Here is a 25,738-nt window from a genome sequence, read left to right on the forward strand (position 1 = left end):
CCAATGTTTTATTTTTTATAAATATATAATATTAGATATGTACCCAAAATTTTCTCTTATCTTTTTTTTTTTATTTTTGTGATTCTTTGTGTTTGCTATTATTAAAAATTTTATTATTTGACTATGACATCATTTAATTTCTAGGTAGATTTTGAAATTGGCTTTCAATTTTAATCATTAATAAAAATACTTCTTAAATTTCATAGTTGTTTATTTTAATTTTTTATTATTTAATTATGGCATTATTTATTAATCCATTTGACCCCAAATGATCAAATTGTTTTCCCACCACCGGGGGAAGAAAATGGTTTTGTTTTCAAATTACTTTTCAAAATATTAATTTTTATACTATTAAAATTAATATTGTGGATTTAATTACAAGAATTTAATGATGAGAAAAATATTTTTTAAATATAGGATTTAATGAGAGAGAATAGGAAAATATTTTTATTTCCAATTGGTTTAATTTTTACATTCCATTTTCATCATTAATAAAACCATTTATTATTTAACATACTTATTATTGTTTAATATGTATGTTAAAAATGTTTCCAATTTTTTTAATTTCTATTTTTTTATTTTATATATTTTTTAATTTTATTATTTAATCGTGGCAGCATGGATTAACCCATTTGACCCAAAATGATTTAATTTCTTACCACCACTTAGATGAAAACACTATTTTTGCTAGGTAGATTTTAAAGGTATATGCTTTTATGTTATTGGAATTATTAATTTATTAAGTATGATTTAATTAATAGAACTTAATGATGAGAATAAGTAAAAAAGATTTAAATATATGATTCAATGAACATGAATAAAAGTTCATAACTTAAATGTTGGATTTAATGAGAAAGGATTGAATGCATTGAATATATTTAAATTACCTTTTTTCAACTCATTTAATATGAATAACCAATTACCCTATTTGCCCTTATTTTTTTATCATTAAATTTAAATATAGAGGGGTAAATATTGTCCTTAGAAAATTCCAGAAATATTCTTGAGGCCATTCCTACTTTTTAGCTGTTAATGGTTTGGAAATTTTCCCCTTAGCAATGTGGTGATAAACCAAAATTAGGTACAGTATATCAAAAAGGAGGGAGGGGGCTCTGGAAGATATATAGGTTATTATATGAAGTATATTTGTTGCCTGTGTTTAAAAAGAAAAATGGAGAATGGGTGGTGGAACTAACTTTTATCTAAGCATAGTTGGCTACAACTGGTGTCTTGAGCTAGTTCGCATCTCTGAAAAAAAAAAAAGAAACTATTTGGTATCTTCAAAAGAAACATGGATGATATATACTTCTATTTCAGTTAGTACAATGCTGATGTTATGATTCCATTCTAATTACCTTATACAAAAACTGGGATCACACATCATGATATCGATCTTGATTGATAGATTTTTTTTCCATAGAAAGCTACCTTACAGTGTATTTCCACATAATGGGAAGAGAAAGTTAACTAAGCTACAGAAGATGGTTGAACATCTTTTGTTGGACAGAATATGGTAGTAGGTGTCTATGCAATGCAAGATATATTACCATAAAGAACAATGGCATAACTACATCATTTTCTAAGCAAGCTCCAAAATACTGATAGTATTTGACTAAGATTTAGTACCATATCCTTACCTTGTTTAAAAATTTATCAATATTTTTCCTCCTCTAATTGAACTGTATTATCATAAAGAACAGTAGACTGGCTAGAACATCTTCTAAGCAAGCTGCAAACTTTAAAACTGTATATAACTAAGATCATGTATCATATCCCTGCCTTGGTGAGTGATTTATCATGATTTTTTTTTTTCTAATCAAAATGTATTATCACAAATTCATAATGAAAATGGAACGGCTAGAACATCTTCTAAGCAAGCATCAAAATTCAAAATACAGACAGTATTTGAGTAAGATCATATACTGCAGAACTACATTCTAGCATTTCAAATTCTGATGTGTCAAAAGTTTCACTCAGAAAATTTAATATTTCATTTTTCCAATTTAGAATCTAAAATTTCTGATTGCCATAATTATTTTTCTACCTTCTATTCATACATTCCTACTTAAATTATATTCAGTTACAGAACTTCACGCGCAGGACACCATAGACATTCATGTAATGTTGGCACACAGGGACGCAATAAGCACAATAAATCATGAAACTGCAACTGCACATAGTTAGAAATAAATTAACTGACCTGAACCTCTGAATGTATTTATAAAATTTTATAAAATTTTAAGTGTGTGATCAGAGAAATCTGTAAGTGTGTGATCAGAGAACCTGAACCTCTGCAACAAAAAGTAGTATTTATAAAATTTTAGCATAAAAAATCTGTAAGTGTGTGATCAGAGAAATTCCTCCCTAACCTCCTGCAACCAAATATCTAAGTTGTCCTCTGAATGTATGGAAAGTTTAAAACCAAATAGATGTGCACCAAGCAAATGGGTGCCACTCAATTCCCCCAGGGAATAGAATATTTGGGCAATCAAGCATAAAGCTGATGGGGACCTTCAAATTTGACAGAAGATAACTACTATCACTTGTGTACATGTTTCATTCACTTCACCTTCTCTCTGCATTGTGAGAAATAAGTTAGCTAGGAGTAGAAATGGAGAATATCTCACACTATATATCTCAGGCACTGAGAGTGCTTATATATATATATATTTAAGTGACATGGGGCAACAATGATCACCCTCTCCAATCACATCACTAATCATCGAGATGCATGCACGACGTACTACTGAATATATATACATGTAACATGTAGATGTTGTTTCTTTCTTTTATTATCACCATCATGGTCATATAGTTGTGTGGACAGATTTAAATTGACATGACATCTTGTCAACTGAAAGGGAGGTCGTCATCACAAACCCTGTCATTGTTAGGAGAGAACAAAATCATCTCTGTTGATTGATGATTCTGCTCAGAGGACCTTATCTTGGCTTTATACTTTATGCAGCTGCCTCTTTAATTAGACCATACCAACATCAAGCTACTTGGAGAAATGCCCCTCCATAACTCCCAACTCTGTAACTTTATCTACCATTATAAATTGCTTGCCAAGACACTACTACATGATGAGCGCATCAACCTCTTCCATGCAGCTAGCTAGCTCTATAGCAAACCTTCTTTTTGTTGGGTTAGGACTGGGTAATCTGCATCCTGAGGTTTAGAAACTCAATTTCATCACAATCTAATCCTCTGGATGCAGGTTACCTCTTCCTCACTAACAATTAATGCCAGCCACGCTGATAATGATGCTCAAGTTTAATCTGTAAGTGTGTGATCAGGTACATGAAAGCCAAACAAAACTAGCAATAGTGAAACATTGTTTTCAACAATGGAGAGCAAGAGACACAAGAAAACTATTGCAGCATGGTAAAGCTAAGGGCAGAGCCAGGTCAATTGTCCTGGTGCCTTGAGGATATTATAACCCCTTCATGTATTAGGGTGCATGGTAAAGCTGACTAGAGCAAGGAAATACATGTATTAGGGTGGTATTGTTGATTATTTAGTCCTGTTTAGTTGGCATTTGCCACTATTGCAGAAAGAGAAACACGTGATGGTTGGGGAAGAAGAAGGTGAATCCTCTTTCTTCGAAGTTGTTTTGTTGATTTTCATATTTGAGACATTCACTCAATTATGCTCTAGGATGCCTTTGGATTTTAGTTTTCAATACTAGGTCTAGCATTTTGACATGTAACTCACTGTACTTTTTATTTTGCATGATTCACTCACATTATCCCCTCTCTGCCCTTTATTTCCCATTGTTATTAGTTTAGCTTTACTCTTAATTCTTCAATTTCAAGACGTGTACCATGATCAACAGTAGTCTTCTTGTCTTGTCTTTATCTTTCTTCAGAGCCCTAGTATAGGCTTATATAAGAGAAGTCCTAGTCTAGTGTGTCATGAGGACAGGGACAAGCTGTATATATAAGAGGGTTTAGAGTCTCCGTATCTGAGCAGAGATCTACCAGAAATTACAAAGTTTAATTCAATCATGATCTGGTTGACTCTGGATTCGAAGATCTCGGATTAGACTCATCAGATGATGGAGGGGGGCTTGAATTTAGGCCAGTTATATACACAATCGAGTACCTATGAACTGATTCAGCTGGGGTTTAATTTAGGCTCCAGTACTGTGTCTCCTTGTATTTAATGTGTCTACTACATGAATGCATATCTTTTTTTTCTTTGGTAATACATGAATTAATGCATGTCTTGGTTTACCTAATTATTGAATTTAATTTGGAACAAGAGTTCTCTGCACTGTATGTATACTGATTTGAGTTGGGTTTTTTTTATTTTCTTTTCTTTATTTTATTAACACTAGCAACAGCAGTGTAGTTTTAGGGAGTACATATATACCATATGGGGGCTCACATCAATCGATTTATGGAGAAGAAAAAGACGTAATCGTCATATTCAGAAGGGACGAGGACTTCTCTGTCAACTTCTTTTTCCTTATTTCACTGCTTTCAAGGACTACTACTGGCTCAGTGACTGAACCTCTATGTGTTATTTTTAACCGTTCCTATACTTTGAATCCCTCATGTGTAAGGATAGGTGGTTATTGTGTTGGGTCTTTTGGAGAAAACATTGTGTAAGGGAAGCTCTTGGAGTTTGGGACATTTAATTTGTATCATGTAGCCCTACTGTCTATCAGGCCAAGATGATGGACTGGATGAGAAATCTGGAAGTTGGTATCCCTGCTCTTCTAGAAGATGGAATCAAGTTACTTATTTATGCTGGAGAATCTGATCTCATATGCAACTGCATTGGTAAGTTTCTTGGTTTGAGATAACAAGTCATCCTTTTCATTACTTGACAGCACACTTATTGTTCATTAAGAATGTCAGTTAAAAGCTGTTTATGTATATTGTGCAGGGAACTCTAGGTGGGTCCATGCCATGGAATGGTCTGGTCAGCAAGAATTTATAGCATCTCATATTACTCCATTTATAGTCGTTGGTGAAGAAGCAGGACTGTTGAAAAGCTATGGGCCTCTTAGTTTCCTCAAGGTCCAGCCACAACTCTTCATCACCCAGATAACTATTAGAAATATCTATCTGTAAGTGGAGCATGTGTCTCAACTGTATAAACTGATTTATATTATGGTTGTGTGGTGGAACAGGTTCATGATGCCGGTCACATGGTCCCTATGGATCAGCCTAGGGTTGCATTGGAGATGCTGAGGTGGACCCAGGGTGACCTTACCCAGGCACCAGAAAATGAGGTTGCTGATATGCGATGACCCCAACCATGCAAGCCACAGTTGCCTCCTTTATTGATGACACCTCTTGTTTGTCGCCTTAAAGATGACTTTGGGGTTTTGATGCAACCATGATATGGTTTTTCTCCCCCCACTGACCTCATCTCTCTTAAGTCTCAAGACTTGTGAATATTTGCCCAAATTCATTGTTGTTTTCAGTCTTGAGTGGAGGAAGTTGACTATTAAAGGACTACTTCATGCTTAGGAAGAGTGTGATGGACTAATAAAGCAGTTCTTGATTCTTGAATTCGACCTCTGAAAATTATATCCTACTCAAATGAATAAAAGAAGCAAAAATTACTACATTTATGGTTCTGGAACTAGTTTTTACCAAGTAATAGTTTCCTTTATATTTTAAAGTAGCTTTTTTCTTTGCTAAAGTTTTAATAACTACAAGAAAGTAATTGAGGTCGATTGCCTTTTTGGAGAATTACAACAAAATTCTGAGTCAGCATGAGTAGAAACCCTAAATGATATTTGACATTTTAACCACAATGAAATATACTAATTTCCATATATAATAGCATATTAATTTCCCACAAAAGCTGAGATATATATTGATTTTATATCCACAATAACATGTTTGTTGTTGACAGGATGTTGAGCATGCAACTGAAGCCATTATGAGAGATTTTTGTTTATTTATGTATTTTTCTTTTCATTTTTTATGGAGAATGATATTTTTTGTGATTTTTGTTTGTTTATGTGTTTTTCTTTTCTTTATTTCATATTTTCTTCATATATGCACTTGGTAGCAGGCTGCCAATGTGTGTATATGTTGAAAATATATAATTAGTGGATGTTTTTGAGGTTCTTTTAACAAGGGCAGAATTGAAAACTTTGGTTGATTCTGATTCCAGCTTCTACTTGAACCAAACAGCAGGATGACTGAACCAAATAGATGCCAGGAATGGACCATTCCGATTTCGATTCCGGTTACGAACCAAATGGACCCTAAGTTGGATTTGATGAGTTAAATACAAATACTCAGAAACCCCAAAGTGGATCAGATCCCTAGAGAGGAGCACTTTGATGCTGAAGTCAGTAACAAAAATGGGGAGGTCAATTAGGCTAAGCTGCATTGGATGAGCAGAGCTAACTGTATAAGCTAAAGGGATAAGAGAGCAAGTGAACTAGAGTGCCCTTGATGATTTAAGGTACCAATCTCACTTTGGGCAGTATGCCCTTATGTAGGTGCCCAAAAGAGCTATTGTGCTCCTCCCTCACAGGATTGAGGTGCGGAAATTTAAGTGTATGGACTTCCAATGTTGCATGTTGCACTAGAAAAAAGGGTATAGAATAACCCCAAAAGATCATAAAGAAAACAACCCTCCATGTCTGACCATGGGAGATGATGGATTCATTAATTTAGGGGCGTTTGTGTATCTTTCTGCGTGGTTTTTTGCTGTTTACAAGCTGAGTAGATCGAAATTCAGTCTATTTCCATTTGGCATGCGGAGGATCTAACCGCCAAAATACGGAATGCCGAAAAGACGCAAAAAGCCCATTTTGGGCTGATTTTGGGAAGCTCCAAATGAAGCTTTTCGCGTCTTTTACGTTTTATATTCGCACAGGAAGACGGGGAAAGGCGCACAGAAAGACGTGCATCTGCCAAATTATTTTTGGGCTGCCCAGATCTTATATCAAAAGCTCAATACGTTTTTTGACTGTCAGAGCTACAAGAAAATTTTCTCAAAAAGACTTGTCAAACAGGCCAACGCTATAGTTTAAATTAAAACAATATATAGGAATTAAACACAACAAGAACAACAATTTATTAAAAGTAGTCTTCATCAGGCAAATTTAATTTCATTCAACAGATGAAACAATTACATATCCAGCTTCTCACCATGCATCAACAATATTATCACAACAATACAACATTAATAATTAGTTGAATAACAGAACTACTAAATTGATCTGTGGTGCTTATTGCTTAACATGAACTACTAAATTCTTATTTAATTTGCTGTATTATATTGGTAAACTCTGCAACTTATCAGTCATTTAGTACTCATGGCCAGCGAAACTTCAACTCATCCCTCATAGCAAAGGCATTGTAGAAATATATACCATCCTTCTTAACGTGCCAGATGCACTGGTCATCCTTGCAATTACCATCATCTCTCTTGGCATTAAAAATCACGAAATGGCCACTGACCGTCTTCTTTGCTAAGTCGCAGGAGAAAAGCGTAGTCCTGAAGATGTTAACATTGAACTTCCAATGGAAGTCGCTTTGATAGGGCACCAAATGTATCCCCAGATCATCATCTTTGGATGAACAATGAACCCAGAGATTTTCGTTTTCTCCCAACATATTGTAAACGTAAACATGGTACATACCTCTAACACCAGTCGTCATCATTGACAGGGCCAAGAACAAGGAAATGACGAGCAAGTTAGAAATTTTGGAAGAACCCATGATTGATCGATCAATATTGTGAAATGCGCAATATTTGATCACGGTGGTGGTGGTGGTGGTGGAGTTGGTGCTTCATCTTCCTTTTGATTTATAGCAATGAAAAGAAGTGATCAATAATGCGTTATTAATTCTGATTGAAAACTAAGCTTCCCTTAATGGAAAAGTGGAATGATCATGTGCCTATGCATCCATTGAATTTGGTTTGTGGTAGTTTCAGATGGTAATAACATTAATAAGGGTTTTTATTTGGTATTCCCCTAAACCACTTTTTTTTGGGGATTCTCTTATACTTTTCCTGACTGGTAAACAGTTTCAAATGATGTATAAGTAATATAAAATCCATTTTTAATTAGTTTATATTATTAATTAATAATATATATTTTGGTCATTTTTTTAGTACGAGTTATTAATGATGTACGTTCAATTTCCTATTGCAATCCAAATTCAATTCAAATCTGACATAAATTCAACAGATAAATTTGAGTGAAACCCAAATATTAATGAATAACTGGGATCTCCTAACACTACACATCTCACCATGAGACTGGGACCCACCATGTATGAGATGTGTAGTGTTAGATCATGTTGGTAGGCTGTTGGAATGCATATTGTTGGCAGGTGATCTGGAAGTAAATGCAATGTTAGATGGAGGAGAGAGACTCTTTAGCAAGAATTATAAGCTTTTAGAATAAAATTATTAGTTTAATTATTAAAGATAAAAATGAGGAACTCAATTGAATATAAGAACAAAATGAGGAATTGCATAAAACTCATTGTAAGCTCTCAAAGAATTATTCAATTTAAAAGCTTAAACCATTAGGTGAGGTTTTTGAATAGGTTGATATTCTCTAATATGCCCCCTCATACGAAAGCCCATTGGACTTGAAGTGTGAAGAAACACAGGCCCACCCATACTTTGGGATGAAACTTAATTAATTATAATGAGGTAATGAGGATGGAATACTAGACCACTGCTACTTCATACATACCTTCAAGATAGTGTCTATGTTGGGTTCTGCTATATGATTGCCATTTTTCACAAGACATGCATCCATGAGTAACTATTAAGACAGTGTGCATAATAAAATTTTGACGTTTTTTAGGACTGAATCGCCCCAAGACCATTCCTATTCCTCACACTTGCTTTCTTCCTCTCACGCTATTTTTGTAACAAATTCATTCTTTCCCTCTTTCTCTTACTTCTGCAATAAACTCTCTCTCATTTGCAAAATTTTGACGTTTCTCTTACTTCACTATGGGGAGTTTTGCAGTTATAAGTCGTTTTCGGGTTTGCCTCTTGTTACAACGCCCAAACCGCAATCACTTTGCATCTCTCTTTGTCTTTCATTTGCAAGTTGCAATAAATCACGATGGCAAGTCTCAGCATGATTGGTTCGTCTTTTGTTGCAACACCCAAACCAACCACTCTCCATCATTGTTTTTGTTTCCCCCTTTCGTCAAATATGGGTTAAAAAAGCACACTAAGGCTTTTTCGCTGAGAATAAGAGCAAAAACGATGTAAATAAGAAATAAACAGTAACTTAAGGCTCACTTTTTGAAAAGAATACAAAAATATTAATATGTAGGGTGCAAAACTTTGTATTTGTATTGTGCATATTTATATTTTGTATTATTTCGTATGTATTTGTATTTTATATATTTATATTTATACTCTTTCCAATCTGAGTCTAAGCCCCTGTTCGCTTTTCGGTAAGTTACTTATTTAAGTAAATGCATTAACTTGGGTGAGTGTTTCTCAAGAAAGATTTACTCCAGTAAGTGCATTTATTCATGTTCTTTTATTTCTTAGGTACATAAGGCAATGCCTATTTTAGCCATAAAATTTATTATTAAAAATGACATTTTTGTCCCATTCAAGTGCTAGTAACATTCCCCCTAGGTGAGAAAGTTATTTACCCATTTAGGAGATGGGTATAAGTGATACCCAGAAAAATAAACTTTTCCTAATCCCCACATAAAAGAACATAGGTTTCTTGGTCAATAGGAATTAAAATCCTATTGGCTAACTTTTCCCCTTCTCAAAATCCAAAAAACGAACACCCCCTAAGAATACAAATACAAATATATTCAGTATAATCATTTTCCTGAAACTTGCACATTTGTATTTGCATTCTTTTCAAATGTAACAAGCTCAATTTGAAAAGAGGGCAAAACTGCAAATAATATTTCTAAACCTTGTATTTGTATTGAACATATTTTTATTTACACACTTCCCAAAATGAATTAGAGAAATCTTCCATGTTGATCAAAATAAGCAGTCACTTAAGTTATTTCTGTCTAAAACCCACAAGCTCAATAAATTTGTGTTAGAGGATAGATTGCAACGGATCGGAGCAAAGAAATCATCAAAATTACCTAATTAAATTTAGAAAATAAAAAGAAGGGTCATTGTCCAGGGGGGAAAGATTCCCAATTCAAGGGAAATACATTTGGGCAATCAATAAAACAAATATGAGAGGGACTAAATTCTAAAAATGCTTAAAATGAAAAAAGAAGGATGAAATAATCTTTTTTTTAATTAAAGATGACATAATCCGGTCTATCAAATTTCCAATTTTTCGTGAAGAATAAAAATTCTCTTCACTCGTGAAGCTTAGTTATGATCGTGAAGCTGAGTTATGAGTTGATGAAGTTTTCTTTTGGGGTTTTACTTTTATTAATTTGTTTTTAGTAGGGCTTTTTGCAAGTAAAATTTAAAATGATTAAGTTTGGAGAGAACAAGAAAATGAGAAGGAACACAGCAAAACAGGCACGAGCCCCCAATCCAACCCAAAACAGGCGGACAGCCTAAACAGATCTAAAGTCATTTAACCTGAACTGAAAGACGTTTTGCATTAATTTTAGTGAAGGAGGTTATGAGTAGGAGTGTGTCCAGTCCGGTCTGGTTTGAAGACAATCTAATACCAAATTAAACAAGAAAAATTATGGTCTTAAAAATTCTCATAACAGATCAAATCATTTTAATATAAAAACTAGAACAGATTAGACTAGTATTAATACAGATTTGATAGATTGATCCAGACTGAAATTTTACACATGTTTGAGCTTGGATTTTCAGTCTTCGGGCTGGTTTCAAGCTCAAGACTTTAGGCTTTTTTATTTTTGGGGTTGGGGTTGCTAATCCTCTTTACAACAGTTGCAGCCATGCATTGAGAACATCTCCCCACGAATGAAAACATTGCAGCTGCAACGAGATGTGAGGAGGAAATCACAACTCCTTGGAGATGTGTTCCATATTAACTAGAAAGAGCCAATAGAGAACTCGTTGTCTACGGGCCAAAGAAAACAAAGAGTTGTTTGCTACTAATTCTTATCTACCTATACTACTTATAAAAGTGTGAATGATGAGGTATTGGCTTCTGGAATTCTTCTTTACTAAAATATTCTTCCTCTTGAATTTAGTTTATTTCCGTTGAAAGGGCAGAAAATGTAATTAAAAGAATACCATTAAGTACATTCAATTACCTCACATTTAAATCATTAAATATATCACATTCTCTCTCATTGAATCTAGCATTTATACTTTTGTTTATCATTATTAAGTTCCACTAATAAATCTATACACAATAATTATTAATAGAATATAATTTTATATTTTTAAAATAAACATAGAAATGAAATCATATTTTTCATCTAGGTGGTGGGTAAGTAGTTCAACCATTGGGTTAAATAGATAATTTCATAATGTTATAAATAAATAATACAAATTTAGAAATATAAAAAATACTTTTGTTTATCAGTATTAAATTCCACTAATAAATCCATACACAATAATTATTAATAGAATGAAATTTTATATTTTAAAATAAACCTAGAAATGAAATCATATTTTCCATCTAGGTCGTGAATAAATACTTCAACCATTTGGGTCAAATGGATAATTTCATGATGTCATAAATAAATAATATAAGTTTAGAAATATAAAAAATATAGAAAACATTTTGAAACAAAATTGGACACGTTTCTATTATTATATATTTGTCATATTAAAAAATAAGTATGATAAAATAGACAATTTTATTAACGATGGAAATCAAATATACAACTTAAAACCAATGCGAAATTAAACCATCTTCCTATCTAGGGGTTGGGTTAGTAGTTCAACCTTCTTGGTCAAATAGGTTGACACATGATGTATAATTAAAAATAATTTTTTAAATAAAATAGTACAAAAGATATGAAAAATTTTGGGCACATCTATAATATTATATACTAATAATATAAACAAAAATAAGTATGACAAATAATAATTATTTTATCAATGATATAAATGAAATGCAAAATTTAAAACCAATTTGAAAATGAAACCATTTTCATATGTAGATGGTAGGTATGTCAAAGATCTAACATTTTGGGTCAAATGAGTCAATCTATGATGTCATAACTAAGTAGTGAATATATATATATATATATATATATATAATATAAGTTTTGTGTAAAGCATTTTGATACAGTTCTATTGTTATATATTCATCATATTAAACAAAATAAATGTGAAAATAAGAATTACTTTTATTGATGATGAAAATGGAAGACATGATTTAAAATTAACTGAAAAAGCAAAATGGTTTTTCCATCCAAGTGGTGGGTTAGTGATTAAACTATCCATGTCAAATGGATTAGCACATAATGTTATTATTAAATAATAAAATACATAAAATTCTAGAAAATGTAGAAATTTGTCAATAAATTTGGGTGCATTCTATAATATTGTATATTCATCATATAAAAAAGTGTGATTAACGAGAATTATATCCATTAATGATAGAAATGGGATAAAAAATAAAGAGCATTAATGTCTAATACATGACCCGACTAACTATGTCAAATGGTTCAATAATTTAATTAATTAGGTCATCGTAGGCAAATGGTTTGGTAGGGATGCAAACAGATCAGATTATATTTGAATCAAGGTATATTCAAATCTAATCTGATCCAAAGATTCGATCAGATCTCATAAATATTGATTCAAATCCGAATATAATCAAGATGTCAGATATACGAATATGATACGATCTGATTTAATGTTTTAAAAAAAATAATAATAAATTATTAGAAGAAAAAATATAACAGTTGAAATAAAAAACAAAAATATAAGTATTTTTCAATTATTTCCATCATATAAAAAGTTTACAAAATGCAATATAAATAACATACTTATAAATAAATAATAGATAATATATTTATTATATATTTGTACTATATATATAATTGATTTGACCATAATATTAAAAACCAAGGTTCAAACAATATATTGGAATTGCATTTCCTCTTGGTAAATATGTAACTTTTATTAGCTCATATATTAAATAATAAAAAATAAAAATATAGAATTTTTATAAAAAAAATTGAACATACACTAATATTATATATTCTTCATATTAAACAAAAATATGTTTGAAAAAATAAGAATTATTGTTTGTAAAGATAGAAATGGCTAAAATATAAAGAGAAAAAAAGAATTATGTCTTAATCATAGTCCATTTTCCTGATTAAATAAGTTAACGGTTCAACTAGTAAGGTCATTTGGTTGTTGATTATTATCATCATCATCATTTGATACTACCATGTGCAAAAATAAATGTGAAAACAATAACTGCTTTTATTGGTGACGAAAATATAATACATGATTTAAAAATAACCAAAAAAAGAAAAAATGGTTTTCCAACCAAATTGTGGGTTAGTGGTTCAACTATCCATGTCAAATGGATCAACACATGATGTTACTATTAAATAATAAAAAACATAAAATTCTAGAAAATATAGAAATTTGTAGATAATTTTGGATACATTCTATAATATTATATATTCATCATATAAAAAAGTGTGATTAATGAGAATTATTCTCATTAATGATAGAAATGATAGGCTAGTGGTTTGGTAGGGATTATATTTGATTCAATCCAAAGATTTCATAAATATTGATTCGGATCTGAATCCGATCAAGATGTTGGATATTTGAATCTAACACGATCCGGTTTTAATTATAAAAAAAAAATCATAAATTATTAAAAGGAAAAGAAAATTATAATAATTAAAATAAAGAAAAACTAAAAATATAAGTATATTTTCAACTATTTTGATCATATAATAAGATTACAAAAATTCAAACAAAAATATTTATATAAATTATTGATTTGATCACAATATTTAAAACCAATATTCAAACAATATATTGGAATTGCATTTTCTCTTGGTAAATAAGTAATTTTTATTATCTCATAAATTAAATAATAAAAAATAAAATTATAGAAATTTTTATAAATTTTATAGAAAAATTGAACATGCATTAATATTATATGTTCTTCATATTAAACAAAAATATGTTTGAAAAATAAGAATTTTTGTTAGTAAAGATATAAATGGCTAAAATATAAAAAAAATGAATTAATTTCTTAATCATAGTCCATTTTTCTGGTTAAATAGGTTAATGGTTCAACCAGTAAGGCCATTTGGTTGCTGACTATTATCATCATCATCATCATTTGATATTTCCACATGCAATGCGCGTACACTTTCACTATAATTCTAATAACATAAAAATGTGTACTTTTGAAATTGACTTGGAAAAGTAGTATTTTTATGTGGTGGTAAGAAATTAAACAATTTTGAGTCAAATAGGCCAACCCATGTTGCATTGTTGCCACAATTAAATAATAAAAAGTTAAAACTTGATAAAATGCAAAAAAAAAATAGAAATCAAAGTACAAATAGGGTCTAAGATTTCTGGAATTTTTTGGACTAAAATACCCATTTTTGAAATAGGGTCCCTATCTATTATGTGGGAAGAAAAAGTAATTTGAATACAATTATTCATTGCATTCAAATCCCTCTCATTAAATTCCATTTAAGGTATTTACTTTCATTGACCCTCATTTAACCATACATTTAAGGCATTTTTTGTTTCTTTTAATTACTAAGTTCCACTAACTAAATCCATACATAAATAATTCTAATAACATAAAAACTTGTACTTTTGAAATTGACTTGGAAAAGCAGTATTTTATGTGGTGATAAGAAATTAAACAATTTTGGGTCAAATAGGCCAACCCATTTTGCATTGTTGCCACAATTAAATAATAAAAAATTAAAACTTGATAAAATACAAAAAAATATAGAAATTAAAGAAAATAGAAAATTTTGGGAGCATCTTTAATATCATATATTCATCATATTAGACAAGAATAAGTATGATAAATAAGAAATATTTTAATTAATGATGGAAATGGAATATAAAATTTAAAACTAATTGGAAATAAAACTATTTTCCTATTCTCTCTCATTAAGTCTCATATCTAAGGTATATTCTCTCATTAAATCTTATATTTAAGATATATTTTCTCATCATTAAATTCTATTAATTAAATCCATAACATTCATTTTAATAATATAAGAATAAATAATTTGAAAAATAATTTAAAAATAAAACCATTTTCTTCCCTCCCAATGGTGGGTAGGCAATTCAACCATTTGGGTCAAATGGGTTAACCAATAATTCCATAATCAAATAACAAAAAAATAAAAATAAATAATATATAAAAATACAAAAAAAAGAATGGAGCATATCTCTAATATTATATATTCATTATACTAAATAAAATTAAGTATGAAATGTAAGAAATATTTTTATTAATGATGAATAATAAATATTTAAAAAAGATAGAACACAAAAAATAAAAAGTACAATTTTATCGAAAACATTTGGGAACATTTATAATGTTATATATTAATCATATTAAATAAAAAAATGTTAAAATAAAATTTATTTTTATTTATGATGGAAATGGAATATAAAATGACATAATAATAATAATAATAATAATAATAATAATAATAATAATAATAATAATAATAATAATAATAATAATAATAATAATAATAATAATAATAATGGTGATGATAATAATTGTCATTATAATTTAAAATTTCAATGTGCAACGCACGTCCACATTTACTAGTTAATACAAGAGTGTCAAGTGCTTGTTTCTGCTTTATAATAAATCCAAATTCAATTTCAGCAATTAAGGAGCCTAAGTATCACTCCTTGACAACTTATTTACTAAAGAAAGGCATTCAATTAAGCCATTAATTCAGCTCTTATTTAATGGCACCTAATAAAAAGACTACTTAACAGAATATTAGATAAAATGATTAAAAAGCCAAACTTATTAGTATTTGGGAAATCAAAAACCAACTTTAGTGAAACCACAACTGAGTATTATAATTTAATCAAGAGATGTAAGGATAGTGGAATATAGAGGAAAAGAATCTTTGACTCATGCAGAAAATACATTGATTACTAATTCAACTCAATTAAGGACTGATGTCAGTTTCTGTTGTTCAACAGTAAGAAAATTGCATTACAGACTAGCTTGAGATAGTTGTAGTAGCATCTATTTGTGACAACAAACTTATAACCATTTTGATACAAATACAATCCTGCATTTAACATACACCAAATGAATATCCATCAACTTAATCTCTATCATGTACTAAAGAATATCCATCATTGCTCATACACCAAATGAACAATGAAAGTCCAAAGAATATAAGTTCAGGAAGAAACAATATAAATGCCATGAAGCCATGCCAATAATGAGGTTCTAGATCAAAAAAAAAATGTATAAAAAAAAAAAAACTCCTTGTGCCTTGTAAATCAAGCTTGAGTGGAATATCCATGCCAATTAAAGCAGAAAAAACTCTCTCAATCTCCCCTTTCTATGGGCCAAAGATCCTTCCACACTTCTAAAGATAAATTATTTCCCAAAAGCCCTTGCTCAAAATCAATTTACTGAACTATTGATTAACTATCTACAATTGTCCTTGCCACCATGTACCCAGTTGAGGGGTGAACCATCTCCACACTACCACCAATTCCCACAACCCTCTAGAGAGCACAGGAAGGGGACCACCCATTACAGTAAAAGATCTCGCATTTTCTTCAATGCTTTTCACCTTTATACCTAAGTGTCTCAATCTAGCTACCATCCTTTCTTGTATATCTTCCATGGGATCTCTAGGACTACCCACTATGGACGTTTATTCCAGAAAAAATCCACTTGGATGAGAAGGGCTTTGCAAACAAAAATGTGGGAATATTGATATTTTTCTCTTTCAGTTCCTTATTGACACTAAGGCCGTGTTTGGTTACAGAGCAAATTTATTCGCACTAGGACAAATGCATAGGAGTGCAAATGTAAAAACTGCAAATTCTTATTTAATTTGGTCTTGGATTTTACTTTATTGTACTTCATGTCTTAATTTACTTCATTTGTACTACAATCAAACAAAATAAGCTAAAATTTGAAACAAAAATAGGTCAGAATTGTGAACATCGAAAATATCCGGCAATTCACTTCCCAGTTGATGCTATGGAGTCGCCACCCATCGGAATACATTACTGGGAGTGCTGGGCCTCCCATATTTAGATCTCACAAAACTTTCAGAAATAATGACTCCATATCAATCTGCTAGGATAAAGCTAATTTGGGTAAGTTGAGAAAGAGAGAGGGGGAAGGTGTTAGGCACCCCTCTCTCTGGTCGGTGTGAATGCCAAAACCCTTTTTGTTTTGAATTCAAATTTGAGCTAAGAATCTATACCTTCTAGCAACCGAGAAGGATATGAATAACACTCCTCTTCACTTTCAGACCAACTCCTTTTGGACGCAAGGGCCTAAGCAAAAGGATAGGAAACCCCACCCCTTTTCTATCAGAACCCTCACGTCCAGACTCGGTTAGCTGGCTAGACGTGTTGAGGGAGTATGTCAGTCCCTTCACATACCAGAAAGCACTAATGTTCTTGCTATGAAAAATGTAATCAGATGATAAAGAAAGGGTTTTGATGTGTGAGGGCTAATGAAATTGGCAAAACGAAATCCTTTTGGATGAAGAGGCAAACGGGGGTAGTTTTGAATGAAATTTCATGGGGAGGGGTTTTTGAACATTCTGGGTTGATTGGCGGGGTTAGATTGGCCCAAATGGGCCCAAATCAAGCAAATCTGGAAAGGGCTTGATTTGGCTAATCGAGAGCCTCAGAATGAAATCTTGGTGCGACGGAGGGGTAAGCAAAGGTGTTTTGGGATGACATTTTGTAGGTGGGTGTCTTAGGAGGTCCTGGGTCTGATGGTGGGGGTTAGATCTAGTGGTTGAGGCGTAACTAGAGGTTGATCGGGGTCATCAAATTGGTATCGGTCAGTTTTACTGTGGTGGAATTTGAGTTTTCTGGGTTTTGGAGAGATCGGAAGGGTCTGATCGGGTGTTTGGGGTATTTTAGAGGTTCAGGCGACAGACCGAGCAAAAATTGGGTGCTGATAGCTACCCTCTTTGTTGTGAGGTAGGAAACTACAGAACAACAAAGAACAAAAGAAGCACACAAAGATTTTTACGAAGGGCAAGCCTGAAGAGGGGTGAGCAGAGGATGGTAAGAAAAAGGTGAAAAAGAAAAGCTCTTCTGTAGCATCGTTTCATCGTGCTCAGGCCGGTTTTATTCTTGGCAAAGCGACCTTTCCTAGGCATCAAGAACCTTCGGAATTAGGGTACATTTGCCTTGAAAGAAAATAAATAAAATGAAAATTATTTGGAGAAAAAACCTCTCCTAAGTATTAGAAACCTTGTGGAATCAAGGTACATCTTTGAAAACTATATCTGGGTGCATCTGTGAAAATTGGATTAAAGTAAATTAGTGAACACTAGATCTGGGAAGAAAACTATGAAAATTGGATTAAAGTAAATTTACAAAAAAACTGGAAGTAAATCTACGAAATCTGGATCTGGGATAATCTATGAAAAACAGGATTAAATTAAATCTGGGAAATCTGGATCTGGGAAAATCTGTGAAAAACTGAATTAAGTAAATCTGCAAAAAAACTGGATTGAAGTAAGTTTGCAAAAAACTGGATCAGGGATAATCTACGAAAACTGAATTAAAGTAAATCTAGGAAATATGGATCTAGGATAATGTACAAAAACTGAATTAAATTAAATCTGGGAAAATCTGGATTTGGGATAATCTACAAAAATTGAATTAAAGTAAATCTAGGAAATCTAGATCCGGGAAATCTGTGAAATCTGGACCTGGGATAATCTACAAAAACTGAATTAAAGTAAATCTGGAAAATCTGTGAAATCTGGATTTGAGATAATCTACAAAAACTAAATTAAAGTAAATCTGGGAAATCTGGATCTGGGATAATCTATGAAAACTAAATTAAAGTAAATCTGAGAAATTTGGATTTGGGAAAATCTGCGAAAAACTGAATTAAAGTAAATATGGGAAATCTTGATTTGGGAAAATCTACGAAAAACAAGATTAAAGTAAATCTGGGAAATCTGGATCTGGGATAATGTACAAAAACTGAATTAAAGTAAATCTAGGATATCTTGATCTGGAAAAATCTGAGAAAAACTGGATTAAAGTAAATCTGGGAAACCTAGATCTGGGAAAATCTGAGAAAAACTAGATTAAAGTAAATCTGGATCAGAGAAAATCTGCGAAAGACTATATTAAAGTAAATTTGGAAAATCTGGACCTGGGAAGTCTGTGAACATTGGAAATATCAGGCAGTTCACTTCCAGGCTGATGTTATGGAGTCACCACCCATCGGAATACATTACTGGGAGTGATAGGCCTCCCGGATTCAAATCTCACAAAACTTTTAGAAATAATGACTCCATATCAATTTGCCAGGATAAGGCTAATTTGGGTAAGTTGAGAGAGAGAGGGAAGGGGTTAGGCACCCCTTTCTCTAGTCAGTGTGAATGCCAAATCCCTTTTTGTTTTGAATTCAAATTTGAGTTGAGAATCTATACCTTCTAGCAACCGAGAAGGATATGAATAACACTCCTCTTCACTTTCAGACTAATTCCTTTTGGACACGAGGGTCTGAGCAAAAAGGATAGGAAACCCCACCCCTTTTCTATCAGAATCCTCATGTCCGAACTCGGTTAGTTGGCTGGATGTGTTGAGGGAGTATGTTAATCCCTTCACATACCAGAAAGCACTAATGTTCTCGCTATGAAAAATGTGATCAGATGATAAAAAACAAGAAAGAAAGCTAAAAAAGAAACTGAATCAAATCAAGTCTAAATGTCTAAGTGTGAGGTAAGATCGTTACCTCGATGTAGCCCTAGAATGTTGAATGCTGCTGGGTTGCTAAGAGTTAATTGTCAGACTGCACATTCTTGGTTCATTCAGTGATGTAGGGAAGTCTTTCAGAATCTGGGAATGCTGAGTTATTGTTGGTTGGGTTCAAACCCGCCGCTGCAATACGAGAAAAAGAGATCCAGTCTGTGACAGCGGCGAGAGAGGGAAGTGGTGGAGGGGACTGTTATCGCCACCATTCAGGTGTCGCAAGGTTGGGGGAGGTGAACAACAAATCTTCAATGGGAAAAAGGAATATGAGGGAGGTAGTAAAGAATGTCGCCGCTGTTAAGAGTTGCGGCGACGGTTCGAATGGGATGACAATGGGGAAAAAAGGGATGAAAACTAGTGGAATAGAGAAGAAGAAGAAGAAGAGAGAGGTGGAGAGGGGGGAGCTTGAAGGTTAGTTGTCGCCGCTGGTTCACCACTGTTCTAAAGGGGGAGGTGAATAGTCGATCTTCTTATTCGAGTTCGAACAAAGGGGATGGGTTACAATCCCTCCCCGAAATGTTTCTAGATTCTTTTCTAAATGAGGGTCTTGGTCTAGCTTTTATAATGGAGAAGGGGCAATTTTGAGGAAAATGAGGGCATTTTGGTATTTTTAAATATGTTGGGTTAAATCGGGTCCGGGGGTTGAACCGGGTCCTTGGTCCAATGATGGATGGTTCCAGCTAACAAAATTGGGGGGTTGAGATAGGTCTGATGGTTGAGAAGGGTTTTGATGTGTGAGGGTTAATAAGATTGGCCGAAATGGAATCTTTTTTTATAAAGAGGCAAACGGGGGTAGTTTTGAATGAAATTTCATGGGGTGGAGTTTTTGGACATTCTGGGTTGATTGGCAGGGTCAGATTGGCCCGACTAGGCCCGGGTTGGGTATATTTGGAAAAGGGCTTCATTCGACTAATCTAGAGCCTCAAAATGGAATCTTTATTCGACGAAGGGGTAAACGAATGTAGTTTTGGGTGAAATTTCACAAGGTAGGGTTTTGGGGTAGTCTGATGTGATTGGTAAGGTTAAATTGGGCCAACTAGGCCTGAATCGGGTGGATTTAGAATCTAGTCAATCTAGAGCCTTGAAATGGAATCTTTGTATGATTGAGGATAAAGGAAGGTGTTTCGGGCTGAAATTTCATAAGTAGGAGTTTTTTGGTATTCTGGGGTGATTGGAAAAGTTTGATTGGTTTATATGTATCCGGATCAACTGGATATAGGTTGTGGGTACAAAAATGATCGAAATAGAATCTTTGTTTGATGAACGGGTAAACGAAGGAATCTTGAGTTCAAATTTCATGGGTAGGTTTCTTGGGATGTCCCGGGCCTGATGGTTGTGTCTGATCTAATGGTTGAGCAGGGGCCATCGGATAGGTATTGGGTAGGTTTAGCGGTGAATCTAAGGGCTCTCGAGGTGAAATTTGGGTTTTATGGGTTTTTGGGTGTTTTGGAGAGGTCGAAAGGGTCTGATCAGGTATTTGGGGTGAATTGGAGGCTCAAGCGGCCGACCGAGCAAAAATCAGGTGCTGACAAGAATTTACATTCAAATCATTTGTACTACCATGGTTTTGCATTAGTACAAATTTATTTGCATTGCAACTAAACACAAAAAGGTGTGAATTTCTCCAATCCATGAAAACCATCTTTTCCAAATCGAAGGGGTGTTCTTCTACCTCTACTAAGATCTCATACGCCACTTGATACCTAGGGTTATAGGGCTTATCATACTGAACAAGATACCTAGAAAAACCAATAGCATTAAGGACTATGGTGGCCTAGATGGTGACTCCGTCATTGCAAAAAGAGACTTAGATGTCATTTGGCAAGTCTTTTTTGAAAGATATTCCAGCAGACTTGATAGCCAAAAGACGATGTGAGCTTATGCATTAAGATCTTAGTAGCTTGAAGACCATTTGGTTAAGGCACGCCTTCCTTGTGTGTTTTTCCGTGTGAAGACATGATGAAAAATGCGCCAAACAGGGCCTTATAGTACTCCTTGTGTATAACTTTAAGGACCTTTGACAGATGAAACTTGACACCATTTGATATGCATTTTTGCATCATTTTCATCTTTAACTGCTTTTTATTAACCTTGCTATAAGGCCTATTAAGATACTTCATGACCAAAACATGTGCCAAGATTGGCCTACAATCATCTCTAAGCAATTGATTATATATAGCTAGTAGTCAATGCAAATATAATGTGAATCAAATGTACAACCTGCATATCATGGAACAAATGGAATGAACATATTAACACAACCAGGTCCATGCTTCACCTTAGAAATGCAAGTTAAGCCACCTTTTCATCTTTCAACAACCATTAAAACTTTTTTGCAGCTCTCTTTCAAGGTTCTACACTTCTACCTCCCATAAAAAGAAGTTTCATGACTTTCCCTCTTCAAAGATGATAGCAAAGAATTCCTTAAGAATCATGAACAGAAAATCCATATCACAATATTGTAAAAACAATCTAGAGCAAAAGGGAGAAAATAGGGAAAGAAGAGAAAAATATTGGTAAACTATATTGGCATCTAAAACTAAAAGGCATAAAAATAACAAGTCTTACATCATAAACCCAACAAAACCATGGGTAGGTCCAAATACAAAACCAAAAACCAAACATCATAAACCCAATAAAACCATGAGTAGGAAGAATCCTGCAATAACAAGTCTTGAATCATATTCTCCATGTTCTCCAAGTTCGGCCTACAAGAGAGATATAAGAAATTTAAAGATTATAGTACATATATTGTGCAATATGAGTATCGAATTTTAAAAGCCTACCAAGTACAAGCATAGATAGGGATAATCATATATCAATCACTATTAGCTTTGATGTAATTGCAACCTCTAATAAATCTGAAAATTGAGGAAGAAAATTAGAAAAACATTCATTTAAAAATTATGAACCTTAAACAATGATCAAGAGAAAAATAACAAACGATATGAAACTCAAATTGAAAAGATTGTTACCATTTTCAAGTTTGTCAAGCTCTTCTATGTCTTCTTCAACATTAATGGCATGTTTTAATGACCGGATCCAAGCTTGAACACATAGAAGTGCTTCTGCTATTTTAGGAGTCAAAGAACTCCTAAATGCATCAAGTACTCATCCTCTAATGCTAAAAGTAGACCCCAAAGCAAGAGTAGAGATAGGAGCTGCCAATACATCCCGAGCCATTTGTAAAAGGATGGAAAATCTGTGACAAATGACAATTAAGGCCATGCTTGGTTCGCTATTCAAGGCCTCATTTTTTTTAATTCTTGCTCATTCTAGGCAAGAATGAGCAAGAATGAATAACATTAGAGCATTTGGTTACAAAATTCTTGCCATTGCCTCATTCTTTTTAAAATGAAAAATCAACCCATAGCATAAAAAATGAGGTAGCCTACAGCATGAAAAATAATCATGCCCCATCTTACCCATTTTCATTCTTTAAAGAAACTCTATGCTAGCAGTTAGAAATTGCCAGCATAAAAACACTTTATGAAAGTACTTTTATGAAAGAACTTTTATAAAAGTAATTCTATGAAAGCACTTTTATAAAAGTAATTTTATGAAAAGTACTTTTACGAAAGCAAAGTAATTTTACAAAGTACTTTTATGAGAGCATTTCTATAAAAGTACTTTTATACGAAAGCACTTTTACAAAATCACTTTTATAAAAGTAATTTTTATGAAAAGTACTTTTGTGAAAGCACTTTTATAAAAATACTTTTACGAAAGCACTTTTATGAAAGTACATTTACAAAAGCACTTTTATGAAAGTATTTTTATCAAAGTACTTGTTTGAAAGCACTTTTACAAAAGCACTTTTGCTGAAGTACTTTTACAAAAGTGCTTTTATTCATTATCTTTGGATTGAATTGGACCCAATCCAATCCATTTGCATTTTAATTGGACTAGATTGGGTTGTAACAGGTGTTGTAGTTTTTTTATATATTTTCTAGATTTCTCATGTTACTTTGGTGTTTGATTCAATTTGGATCGGATTGGACCCAATCTATTCCATTTGCATTTTATTTGGATTAGAATGGACTTGGTTTGTATGGATTTGGCCTAGTCCATTTATAAATGGATCAATATTAGATTAGACTGGATTGGACCAAATCTAGTTCAATTGACAACCCTAGAAATAAACATCTATGCTGATGATTTTGGAGACCTAGGCTAGTGGTTTATGGTTGCTAACACAATTTTTCTTTTAAGAATGAAAATGAACAATGTAAGTCACTTGTCAATTTGAAAAGAATACATTTTTTAGGAAAAAAGTGTTTGGTACACAGCAATATTTTCTTTTTTTTACTCATTCTTGTCCATTTTAGAATTTCATCTTGGTCAAGAATGAGAAAGAATGAAAGTTGAACTAAACATGGCCTAACCCTCCACCATCCTAGGATATCAAAGTCATCATTTGCCTCTTTAGTATCTTCACTTAAGTACTTATCCAACTCTAATTTACTTCTTAAACTATGACATTGCCAACATCTTCTTTATTGGTGATGGTTGCTCACCTTCTGTCTCATTTGAAGTTGAAATTTGGGTTTATCACTAATATGCCCACTTTGAGGTACACTCATTCTTGTATTCATCGTACAACTTATATATGACTTCCTTAACCTCTTTCACAAGCTCTTCACCCTTGGCACCTTCATACATATCAATAAGTGCAAATTCCACATACTCTAATTTCTGACAAAAGTCTAAAATAGTTATAATATAAATCAACTTATTCATCTTGTCAATGTTTCCCCAATACTTGTCATACATCCCTTTTATCATTTCTACAATCTCCTTCAATTATTTGTCCTTACTCTCGTAAAAAGCAACCAATTAAACAAGTTTCTTGAAAAAAATGTTAAAGTGGCATACAATGAGTCTAAAACCTACAATGTAGGATCATAAAAGTGTTGTAGAAATAGCACTAGCCTCCTAAAACAGGCCCAATCAAAATTATCAGTAGGAACCCCATCACCCATCTCAAGTTCACTTCTAAAATAAGGATCATGATCCTCAAACCTATCAAAGACTCTTTCAAACTTTTGAGCCACCTCCAATATTAAATAGGTTGAGTTCCATCTACTACCAACATCTAAACACAACAAATTTAAAATACTAGTTCCCCAATTAGCAATTTTATTTCTTAAAAATGTAACTACAACATCATTTAAACTAGCATTATCAACTACAATGGAAAAAAAAAAAACTTCATCAATCCCCCATTCAAGCATAAACTTTTCTATTGCCTTACCAATTGCCTCCCCTTTATATTACTAGAAATTGGACAAAAATTAGGAATCTTTTTATTCAATTTCTAGTCATTGTCAATAAAATTGATTGTTAAACACATGTAATTAATCCTTTGCGAGGAAGATAATGTGTCAATTGTAAGACAAACCTTTCAATACGTATTTTTTAAGAAATTCTTTAACTTTAACTTTTCATCCAAGTACACTTGGACAAGAAAGTGTCATAAATTTATTAAAGCCCTCACCACCCACAAACTTGAATAGGAACTCATCAATAATGATCATATGAGTTAACCCCTTCCTAATAGCCTCTTGATCAAACTTCCAACAACTAAGGCCAAGGGGATTCATATTCTCACCATCTCCTTCCTTTGAATTTGGGTGCAAATTCAATTTTGTTTGTTTTGTGTGTAAGTTTTAAGGGTTCTTCTCATTTGATTTCTTAGTAAAGCAATTCCATTTTTTAGGGTCACAACAAAATTCCCTATCACAATGGTTGGATCTACCCTTCGGCTCACTATTATCTAAAATAATCTTAGAAAAGTGTTCCCATATTTCTGACATTGATTTTATGGATTTTCTCTTTCCTTTAGAGTTTTCACTTGTAATATTTGTCGAACCCTTTTAACTTA

At 32.7% G+C, this 25,738-nt stretch overlaps 1 protein-coding gene and 1 pseudogene across 1 annotated transcript; both read right to left on the minus strand.

The window, feature by feature from the left end:
* Positions 1–7,295: 7,295 nt before the first annotated feature.
* LOC104608786 (S-protein homolog 5-like) lies at positions 7,296–7,643 on the minus strand. The gene has a single exon (XM_010274870.2). It carries the CDS (start codon positions 7,641–7,643, stop codon positions 7,296–7,298), a length of 348 nt encoding a protein of 115 aa, XP_010273172.2.
* An 8,556-nt stretch (positions 7,644–16,199) lies between these two features.
* Positions 16,200–24,639, minus strand: LOC104608785 (lycopene beta cyclase, chloroplastic/chromoplastic-like; annotated as a pseudogene).
* Between the last annotated feature and the right edge of the window lie 1,099 nt (positions 24,640–25,738).

Source organism: Nelumbo nucifera, chromosome 6 (genome assembly GCF_055504915.1).
Source record: "Nelumbo nucifera cultivar China Antique chromosome 6, China Antique-T2T, whole genome shotgun sequence".
Classification (NCBI taxonomy): Eukaryota; Viridiplantae; Streptophyta; class Magnoliopsida; order Proteales; family Nelumbonaceae; genus Nelumbo; species Nelumbo nucifera.